General features: G+C 56.0%; 1 protein-coding gene across 1 annotated transcript; it reads right to left on the minus strand.

Moving 5' to 3' along the window:
• Positions 1-8,535: 8,535 nt before the first annotated feature.
• Positions 8,536-10,113, minus strand: CCDC85B (coiled-coil domain containing 85B). Its single transcript, XM_074957829.1, has one exon. It carries the CDS (start codon positions 9,378-9,380, stop codon positions 8,775-8,777), a length of 606 nt encoding a protein of 201 aa, XP_074813930.1. The 5' UTR covers positions 9,381-10,113; the 3' UTR covers positions 8,536-8,774.
• Between the last annotated feature and the right edge of the window lie 1,249 nt (positions 10,114-11,362).

An 11,362-nucleotide genomic window follows, 5' to 3' on the forward strand; every position in this document is an offset into this window, starting at 1 on the left:
TGAGAATGTCTACAATGCAATTAAACAGCCCCTTAGCCAGAGTCAGCTGGCGCAGGCCACTCACAAGTGTCTAATTGCAGTGTAGCCAGACCCTTCTAGGGCTCAGTCTCCCCTATACTCTGCTTCAGGGGCTGCCTCTGGAATCAGTTAGGCCATCTCTGCATTTGACCTGCAGTCCAAGTCACCCAGTTCTCTAGGCCTTAGGTCACTCTGGAAAATCCCATTGTGAATGACTCTTTCCTTGCAAAATGCAATCTGGTAACCGCCAGCAGATGCTCTTCCAAAAACATGCAAACAGCATACGTGCAGGACCCCGTCTGAAAGCAACGAGGTCAGCCATTGTCTGGGGGAACAGACAGGGAGGGCAGAGCCTGAGACTCCTCCTCCTCTCGGAAGAGTTGTTAGATAAGAAATGAAGGGTCGCTCTGAGGGCTAACCTAAGTGACAGGCTAGGGCCATGTTCCCCAGTGACTCTTAACCTAAAGACACACACCACCTTTTACATTTCCGATCAGGAAAGTGCACTTAATGTTGGATAATAAAAGTTTTTCCAGGACCAATGGAATATGGGTCTGTGTATCTCACTGGGCATTAACCCAGTGTAATGACAGTTGGTAAATAAAATCACGCCTCTAGCTGACAGCCATGTATTGAACATGGCTATCTGCCCCATTACTGCAGTATCTCAGCATGCCACAACCTTTCCTGTATTTATCCTCCCAATCCCCTGGAGGGCAATGTAGTTATCCACATGTTACAGATGGGGAAACTTAGGCACAGAGCCTAAGGCTAAAACTTTGCAAATCACCAAAGTGATATGCGTGCCCATCATCATGCACTGACTTATCATCATGCACTGACTCTATTTAGATAAATTAGATGTATTCAAGTTGGCAGGGCCTGATTAAATTCATCCTAGGGTACTTAAGGAACTAGCTGAAGCAATCTCAGAACCATTAGCAATTACCTTTTGAGAACTCCTGGAGGACAGGTGAGGGCCCAGAGGACTGGAGAAGGGCAAACACAGGACCTAACTTTAAAAAGGGCAACAAAGAGGACCCAGGGAATCATAGCCAGTAAGCCTAACTTATTACCTGGAGAGATACAACAACAAATAGTTAAACAATTTATAAGCACCCAGAGGATAATAGGGTACAAAGGAATAGCCAACATAGATTTGTCAAGAACAAATCATGGCAAACCAACCTAATTGCCTTCTTTGACAGGATTACTGGCCTAATGGATGGTGGGCGGGGGGGGAAGCAGTAAATGTGATGTATTTTGATTTTAATAAGACATATGACATAGTACCACATGACATTCTCATAAGCAAACTAGGAAAATGTGGTCTAGATAAAATTACTATAAGGTGGGTGCACAACTGGTTGAAAGACTGTCCTCAAAGAGGAGTTATCAATGGTTCACTGTCCAACTGGGAAGTTGTATCTAGTGGGGTTCTGCAGGGCTCAGTCCTGGGTCCAGTAGTATTCAATATTTTCATTAATGACTTGGATAATGAAGTGCAAATTGTGCTTATAAAATCTGGGGATGACACCAAACTGGGAGGGGCTGCAAGCACTTTGGAGGACAGGCTTAGAATTCAAAACAACCTTGACAAATTGGAGAATTGGTCTGAAATCAACAAGATGAAATTCAATAAAGGCAAGTGCAAAGTCTTGCACTTAGGAAGGAAAAAATCCAAAGCACAACTACAAAATGGGGAATAACTGGCTAGGTGGTCATACTGCTGAAAATGATCTGGGGTTTATAGTTGATCATAAATTGAATGAGTCAACAACGTGATGCAGTTGCGAAAAAGGCCAGTATTTGGGGATGTTTTAACAGGAGTGTTTTATGTAAGACACAGGAAGTAATTCTCCTGCTTTACTCAGCACTGGGGAGGCCGCAGCTGGAGCACTGTTATCCAGTTTTGGGCACCAGACTTTAGGAAAGATGTGGACGAATTAACTTTAGAGAGCAATGAAAATGATAAAAGGTTTAAAAAACCTGATCTATGAGACCAGGTGCAAACAACTGGATATATTTAGTGTTGAGAACATATGACGGGGGAGGGATCTAGTAAGTCTTCCAGTATGTTAAGCGCTGTTTCAAAAAGGTTGATGATCAAATGTTCTCCATGTTCACTGGAGGCAGGACAAGGAGTAATGGCTCAATCTGCAGCAAGGGAGATTGAGGTGCGATATTAGGAAAAGCTTTCTCACTCTAAGGGCAGTTAAGCTCTGCGACAGGCTTCCAAGGGAGGTGGTGGAATCACCATCATTGGAAGTTTTTAAGACCAGGTTGGACAAACACCTGTCAGGGACGGTCTAGATTTTTGTGGTTTCCCCCCAGCACAGGAGATTGGACTTGACTTCTCAAGGTCCCTTCCAGCCAACGTTTGTGTTCACAGAGACAGGTGGTTTTGAAAATTTTGCCCTAGCCGACTTGCTCAGAATGTCTGTGGCAGAGCAGGGACTTGCAAGTCCCAAGTGAATGGCCTAGCCATTGTGCCGCCCGTCCTGCCAGAGTTACACTGGGATGTAATCAACGTATAGAGCAGGGCAAAGGGGTCGGCACCAAGTTTCCAAAGCAATTGGAGTGAACCCAGATTGAGCTTCCCATGTGGCTGAGGTTTTTACTGTGCCCCCTTTTAACTTGGGGTGATATTAAACCTGCCGGTGAGGGGAGTGTGTGGCTTGCACATTGGCTTGAATAGACTTGACATTGTGTCATGGATCCACAGATCCGGTGCTCTCGTATGGCTCTGGAACAGTCTCTAGACTGGGAGGACCCCTTCAGCGCGTCCATCCCCCCCTTAGAGTCATACGCTTTCCCTGGGCAAGCCAGTTGGCTTCACCACCTCCTGGGACCAAACCTCAGAGCCTTCAGCACCCCGGGTCATGCTGCAAGCTCCCCTCAGCGAGTCCACCTGAACTGGGCACCTGAGGGAGACTTACACACCCGAAGGGAGCAGCGAACCCCCGACTTCCTTAACCTGGAGTCCCTCAGCCAGCGCCGTCACAGCAGGAGGGTTTATTAGGTGCGTGGAACACAGCCTAGAAAGTCCTTCCTTAACACAGAGAATGGAAAGTTACAGCCAAGTCCCTCTGGGACTGTCCAGAGCCCTCTGCCCCCCCCCTTTAGTCCCAGTCACCCACACTTAACAACCCCACCTGGCCCCTCCCCAGTTCTTTGTCCTCGTTCCTGGCAACCATTGTCACCTGGCCCTCCTTAGTCCTTCCTCCTTCAGCTGGTCACACCTGCTGGCTTCCTAAGGAGAGGGGGGCCATCCATGGTCGTTAGTCGCCAGGTGCCAAATGTCCAGGTAATTGCAGTGGCCATTGTCTTCTTGGATTCTCCATGGGCCCAGGTGTCAGTCGCACCTGGATGTCTGCAAAGAGTAAACATCCTTTTCCCACCACCGCTTTAACCAAGCACCACGTGGGGAAACTGAGGCACACAGAATATTCATACAGAATATTAGGAAAAAAAATTCCTACTCACACATTGGTTTTGCTTGTGCTGGTGAATCCACAGGCTAACAGAGCTGGGTTTGAACTGAGATAAGCGGAGCCACACAGGGGAATTATTTCAGTCTTTAACCCAATGGAGCTTCAGTGTTTGGATCCAGTACCAGGTACCAAATGGGCCTGGGAAGGACAGCTGTGAAGATTGTAGGGCATTAAGATAAAATTGTTATGAATAGGTGTGACTCAGTTTCCCCACTTGCTGTGTATTACTACCCACTGATTTTGAAGGGGTTAATGTTTCCTTGGGGGCAGGAGCAATAACAGGTGTGGGTTGGTGTCTCAGCCTGTCTGGGTTGGTAGAAAAGCACGATCAAGAAGGGGTCCTGTATGAATAGGGGGCCTTGGAGAGATGGTAAGAAACCCAAGGACTGGGCATTAACTCTTAACGACTAGCAGCCAAGGAGGCAGAACTTGTGAATGTAGCAGGGTGGCAGCTGGGGTCAAAGGAGGTGCCAGGAGACAGCATTAAGGACTCAGCAGCTCAGGACAGAGAGACAGGGACCCAGACAGAGAGAGTCGGGGTCCAGGAGGCCTGGGGAAGTGAGACAGGTGATGGATTCTGAATTCAGTGTTGCCTTCCCTTGATTCACCTAAGGGCCCTTCGGTGCTGGATTCCAGCTGATTAAGAAGCCCCATCTCACAGCAGATCCTCCCTGGTGGCATCGCTCCCTAATGAGCAGAAGTCTCTGTCAGGAGTCCGAACCCATCGGAACTCCCTGGGAGTGCCAGTGAGAAACAGGGAGGCTGGAGCCTGAGGGCCCAGTCCTGAAGAAGTGGAGCCCTGGGGCTCACCCTGGCAAAAAGTTGAGCCCAGGGTCTGGCATGTTAAAGGGGGAACTCCCAGAGGAGACTGTACAAAGGGTGAGGCATGGGACCCCGTTGGTCCGTATCTATTGCATACGGCAGCATCTTCCACATCCATCACCGGGACATCCTGGCACCTCCCCGGTCGGACATTAAGCTACCTAGCTAAGGTCTGTCCGATGGAATTCGTTCCAGCCCTGGGGAGGGTGAGAATTGTGCGTGCTGTGAGGGGGGCCTGTAGGGAAGGCTTTTGGTCATACCAAATCCGCACTGCCTGTGTGTTTCCAGCAGAGAATGTTGCTGGGAAACTGGCACAGGAGCTGGCTGGGATGCTCCCTGGGGGGAGGGGGGTGTTGAGCTCCCCCCCAGAGGAAGTTCCTTTTCCCACATGGACAATACCCTGCCCCCTGCACCAGAGGGATCACATTGAGCATGGGGAGGGGGGTGAGTTGTGACCGTGTGAGGTGGGGACAGGGACTCTGGGCTCCACACTAGCTACCTCATCTACAGGCACCATTTCCAGTTCCTCCAAGATTCTGTCCCTGGCTGGGGGAGGGGAGTGGGGTTTAGTGGTTAGAGCTGGGAGCCAGGACTCCTGGGTTCTGTCCCTGTCCATCCATATCTGTTTTGTGTCCAAGGTAGCTGATGGGTCACTCAGCTCTGCTCTTCCTGAAATCTTGTCCTCCCTTGGGTTCAGTGACTGTCTTCTCCTGGTTCTCCTCCTCCTTCTCTAATCATTCCCAGGGTGTCCTTTGGAGGATCCTGCTTTCTGTGGGCATTCCACAGGCCTCTGCCCTTGGCCCCCTTCTCTTCTCCCTCTTCTTCTTAGTTCTGGGTAATCTCATCTGCAAACACAAATTCAACTACCATCTGTATGCTGCTGACTCACAGATCTGCCTCTCTGCTCCAGACCTGTCTCCTCCTGTCCACACTGAAATCCCAGCCTGCCTCTGCCATCACCTTGTGGCTCTCTGTCTGTTGGCTCAAACACAACATGGCTAAACCAGAGCTCAGAATCTCCCCCTACCGCTATCTTCTTTCTCAGTCACTGTGGACACCACCCCATCTTGCCTGTCACTCAGGCGCCTACCCTGGGCATCATCTTCAAATCGGACCTCTCTCTAGGTGCTCACATCCAGGCTGTGGCTAAATCTCACCAGTTCTTTCTACATAACATCTCTAAAGTTTGGCTTTTCCTAGCCAAGGAGTGGTGTATTGGGCTGGAACTCAGGGCTCCTGGGTTTGACTCTTTGGTGCCTCAGTTTTCCCCCCCATGCAATGGCGACGGCACTACTGCAGGGGATACTGTAAGGATAACCTAAATGACCACAAGAGGCCTTGATGGGAGGCCTATAAACACCTTGGTAGACCTCTAGGGGTCCCTGGAAATGTCAAATGCTGACAAAAACGCAATGCCCAGTTCCATCATAGGGGGAATAAAAGTAATTAAGGGCTTGAACATTTTATTGCTTCTGTCAGCCAAATACATTACATTCAGCAGGGCTCCTTGCACCCTGCCATTCACCCCACAGCTCTCTGGGTGCCACCTGCCCATTGTTCTCTATTTCAGGGACTCCCTCCAATCTTCCCCCCTGCCAGGGGCTCTGTGTGCCCACAGTCTCCCACTGCCACCTAGCACTCTTCCCACACAATGCTGGGAACCCCTTTTTCCCCCCCACCAGAGGCTCTGTTCACCCCTTCTCCATTCCTCCCCATGCCACAGTCCCCCAACCTCCCCTGTGCGGGGGGCTGAAGATACCGTCTCTGGTTTTTCTGATTTTCCCCCAAAATCCACAGGGCTCTGCCCAGTGCTTAATTTGTAATGAAAGGGGCTCAAGCAATTCTTTTACATTCATACCTGATTCAGCAACCAGAGGTGCTGGGGCTATGAACTGCCAAGCCCAGAGGCCCCGGGGCTCAGCCCTGGCACAAATTAAGCACTGGTTCTGCCTGTTGTGGACATTCGGCCATTGTGGAATTGACCAGATGCAGTGTTCAAAGGTTATCATGTTATTGACACAAACATACGGTCAAGTAGGGACTTTGCATGCTCAGTCAGGCAGAGCTGGGGAGAGGAGGGTGGATATTATTTGTATCAGGGAAGCACCCCAAGGAGGGGTTGGGGCCCCACTGCGCTGGATACAAAACAGCCTGTGTTCTTGGCCCCCATGAGTCGCATGCTGCCACTAGGGGGTGCTAGGGTCTAAGCTTGCACCCAAGCCAGGAGTCAATGCTCACCAGCATGAAAGCCCAGGGGTGGAGGAGCAGAAGCAATGATTAGTGGATGTGCAGGTGGCTGGGGACCACATCCCTGTGTGTGTGTGTGTAGGGGCATGGTGCATTGCCCACCTGCCAGCCCTTGGTGTGTGTGTGTGTGTGTGTGTAGGGGCATGGTGCATTGCCCACCTGCCAGCCCTTGGTGTGTGTGTGTGTGTGTGTGTGTGTGTGTGTGTAGGGGCATGGTGCATTGCCCACCTGCCAGCCCTTGGTATGTGTGTGTGTGTGTGTGTGTGTAGGGGCATGGTGCATTGCCCACCTGCCAGCCCTTGGTATGTGTGTGTGTGTGTGTGTGTGTGTAGGGGCATGGTGCATTGCCCACCTGCCAGCCCTTGCAAAGGCCCAGTGAGGCAGCACTAACACAAACAGACAAGGCACTTCCTGCCCTCCTCCTCTGCTACACCCTGAGCAGAGCTAGCTGTGCTGGTGCCTGTTGGGAACTTGAAACTCCCCCAATCCCCTCCATGCAGCACAGCGCCCCCTAGTGTACGGTGGGGCACTGGAGTTAGCACTGACTGTGAGACCACAATGCCCTTTACTGAGCCCCCCCATTCTCTGCAGCACAGTGCCCCCTAGTGCCTTGCTGGAGCATTGGCGTCAGTACTGACTGTGAGGGGACAGCGCCCCCTACCCCACTGCTTGCAGCCCAGTGCTTTGTGTCTAGCTACCATGTCCCCATAGGCAAAGTTTAGGCGCGCCAAGTAGCCGCCTTTGCTTCCTACTGTGCTCCTGTCTGGTGGGTTGGGGAACAGTCTCCTCCCAGCCCGGAGGCTCCTGGGTTTTGCAGAGCTGGGGAGAGAGAGCTGGCTTGCCACTGTCAGCTCTTACTTATCATGGCCTCCGGATCCGGACATCTGCTTCCTGGCCTGGCAGCCCTTTGTCTCTGAGATGTGGCTGGGCAGGAAGGGATGGCGGGATCCATCCCTGTTCTGAGCAAGACGCGGAGAAGTAGTTACTTCATGGAGCCTGGGCTATCCAGTATCCAGCCACCTACAGCCTGTCCCCTTTGGACACAGCCCCTGCTATCTCAACCCTGGACACCCCCCCACAAGCTCTGCTGGGGCCCCTCCATCCTGATTTGCAGCCCTTCTGCTGTCCCACAGCCCTGTCCATGCCCCTCAATATTAACCCACAGCCCCCTGCTATCTCCGCGTCCAGCCTTCACTTTCCCAAGGCTCCCAACCCTGTATCCCCTGCACGCACTGGACATTTCCTTGGGGCTGGGCCACCGGGGGTGGATATAAATCACCCTAGGAACATCGGGGTTAAGCTCTTCTTCCCCCCGCCCCTTTCTACAGCTGAACGGGTGTTTCACTGAAACTTTTTTCTTTACTGTTGCAAATTGGGAAATCCAACACTTGGAGCTGAACTCTAGATAGCAAGGAACTGTGAAATTCCAAAAATAGAGAAAACAGGACATCGCAAACTCAAAAAATCTTGAAATCTAAAAATGAATGGACTCTGGATATGTAGGAACTGGAAAAGTCAGAGTCCTGGAAAGGAAATTACAATAAAATCTCTCTCCCCACATCACACTGGGGCCATACCATGTAGGACCCCAAATTCTGGGCTCAGGCACTCAGAGAAGCAGGAAATCACCAATCAGGAGACACCGACTTTGCCCAAAGTAGCAATTTTAAAACATTTATTATTTTTACTTTTGGGGGGGGGGAGGGTTTGCCCTAATCTCCCCCGTCGCCTGAGTCACACTGCTCTCGCTACACCGCGGGGTTGGAGTTAGCACCTGGGGGCGGGGAAGAGGTTGGTGAAGAAGCTAAGAGAGACGCTGCTTCTGGGGGTGGGGGGGAGTAGCACCCAAAATGCATCTTTGACCTCCCCCCCCCCCCAGTTCCCAGCTCCATTCTCTACCCCCGCAAAGTCTGCACTGGGATCTTCACGGAGGTGACCTCCCCCGCCCCCCCTCATCCTCTGCAGCACCCCTTCCCCAGACCCCAGGGGAGAGACCCCCACCAGCCTGCCTCTGCTCTCCAGTCCTTCCGATGCAGGCGGGTGGGTGAAGTCACTGGGGAGCAGCTCCCTCGAGGGGGGGCTCCTGGCCCCCACCCCTCCGGCCCCTTGGGGGAGTACAGTCCTGGGGGGCAGGCCCATGGGGAGGTCCCTAGTCCGGGTGGGTCCTGGCCCCCCACCCGCTCGGGAGAGTCTCTAGTCCTCGGGCGAGCAGGCCAGGTGCAGCTGGTCCGGGCTGCCCACGCTGCCGGTGCTGGAGCTGCCGTCGCCCAGGTCCCGGGGCCCGCAGGGCAGGCTGAGCTCCGAGGAGCCCACGGGGCTGCTGTCGGCGCGGGCGGCGCACTCCTCCTCCAGCGCCAGGCAGAGCGCCTTGAGCTCCAGGTTATCGGCGGCCAGGCGCTCCTGCAGCCCCTCCAGCCCGGCCAGCTTGTGCAGGCAGGCGGCCAGCTCGTCCCGCAGCACCCGGGCCGCCTGCTGCCCGAACAGCTGCCAGTCCCGGGCCAGCCGCTTGGCCTTCAGCCGGTCGTCGTCCAGGAAGCAGCAGAGGTCGCGGAGCTCGCGGTTCTCGGCCGCCAGGCGCTCGTTCACCTGCTTCAGCTCGCGGATCTCCCGCAGATGCTCCTGCAGCTGCCGATTGACGCCCTGGATCAGCCGCCCTCGCTGCACCAGCGCCGCCAGCTTCTCCGCCTCCTCCTGCCGCAGCCGCCGCACCAGCTCCTCCTTGCTGCAGCCGCCCAGCTCCGAGTCGCTCAGCTGGGCCAGGGCCCGGCCGGCCGCCGGCTCCCCGGCCTCGCTGGCCATCGCGCTGCCGCAAGGTGGTTCCTGCTCCCCCGCCCCTTCCAGCGCCGCCACCCCGCCTCCTCCCTCCCGCAGATCAGCCCCCGGCCGGCAGCCTCCCCGGCGCAGGGCCCCGCTCCTCCGGGGCGCACGGGCCCCCCTAGCCACAGCCCTCGGTTCCTGCGGGGCGCACGGAACCCCCTCTTCTTCGGGGCCCACGGGCCCCCCTGGCCACCGACCTTGGCACCTGCGGGGCGCACGGAACCCGCCTCCTTCTTCGGGTCAGGGCGCACGGGCCCGCTACCCACCGACCTGGGGTCCCTCGGGGCGCACGGGCCCCATTGGCCCACGGAATCGCCTCTTCTGGGGCGCAGGCCCCCCAACCACGCACTTTGGCTGCTTGCAACGGCCCGATCCCTTTCTTTGTGGCCCACGAACCACCCTCGAGGGCGATTCTCGGCTTCTCGCGGGGCGGGGGGGGGCACGACCCCCGTCTCCAAGACGCACCGTCCCCAGCGCAGTCCGCTGCCCCCCTTCCAGCAGCGCGCGGCTCAGGAGGGTCCGGGCTGCAGGGGCTGAGCCCGACGGAGGGAGAGGAGGATGGTTCCCCCCTTCCCGGGGCGGGGGATCCCGGCCGAGGCTGCGCGCCCCTGCGGTGGTGGTCTCTGCCGGGACTCAGTGCAGCCGGCGCATCCTGCGGCGGGGACCCGCCGGGGCGGGGGGCGCGTACGGGGGCTGCGGCTCGGAGCGCTGCTGGGGAGCGGGGAGGAAGCCGTGACGCGGGAGTAACAATGCGAAAGGCACAGATGCCAGCAGCGGCACCGCATCCCCCAAGCCGGCGGGCTGGCTCCGGGGCGGGGACGGGTGGGGGGAGATGACAGGCTGGGGGAGGGGTGGCTAGAGTGGGCCGCTGGGGGTCTAGATCGAGCGAGGTGGGGGCAGCGGAGGGGGGCGGGGGCGGGACAGGTGCCTGTGATGGAGGCGGGGAACTCGGGTTTTGGGGGGAAGGGGAAGGGGGGGGGACTAGTGCATGGCATGAGCGAAGGGCTAGGGCAGGTTGGGTGGGTGAAGGGGAGGAAGGGCTGGGGGGACACATTTCAGAGGGGAGGGTGATGGGTGTGTAGGAAGGAGGTGGGGGCAGGTGTTCAGTGGAGGGGCAGGTCTCCCCCCGGGGGAGGGGGGGGGCTGAGTGCGCTGGGAGAACAGGGCCTGTCTGTGACAAGTGTGCACAGGTGACATTGTGGGGTTGTTATTGTAGGGTCATAAACCACTGACCTGACGCCCTCCCTGAGCTGCATCTGGTATGGCTGGGGTGGGGGGGGTGGGAATTGATGGAGCCCCACAGAGGAAAGTGCCCCCACCCAGTCCCCCACCCCTTCCTTGCGACACAGCACTGCACTGGGGCCGGCAGCGACTCCTCAGGGCCAGTACCCTCCACCAAGCCCCTGCCCCACTCCTTGGAGCACCCCTCCCACGTTCGGGCCTGCTCTGACTGCCAGGGGAGAGCACTTCCTATTGAGCCCACCCCCACCCCAGCGACTTCTCCCATTGCCCAGATGTGCCGCTCCCCCGCCCCCCCACTATTCTCAACAGGAGGGGAGGGGCTGCCAGGAATCCTGTCCCAGAGACAGGAAGGATGTTGGGCTACAATGGAAGAGGAGATATGGGGTGGGGGGGAGGAAGGAAGTGCTGTTAACCCTTAAGGCCCCAGGCAGGCCTGGGTAGGGAGATGGGTGCTAAGAACTCCCCCTCCCTGACACAGGGATGCCAAAGGAAGGGGGCTGCTGTCTGGGAAGGGGCTAAGGGAAGAGGTGGAAAAGGACAGGGAGCAAAGGGGCTTTGAACCCAGGTCTCTGGGGGACGGTGTTCTCTAGCAGGGAGGAGGTGTGGGGAAGGGTTGAATCTAGGCATCTGGGGTGCATTTTCTAGCAGGGAGGAGGATGGCGGGTGGAACCCAGGATTCTGGGGCGTGATTCCTAGCAGGGAGAGGGCTGGGGGTTCAGTAG

Source organism: Natator depressus, chromosome 7 (genome assembly GCF_965152275.1).
Source record: "Natator depressus isolate rNatDep1 chromosome 7, rNatDep2.hap1, whole genome shotgun sequence".
NCBI classification, from domain to species: Eukaryota; Metazoa; Chordata; order Testudines; family Cheloniidae; genus Natator; species Natator depressus.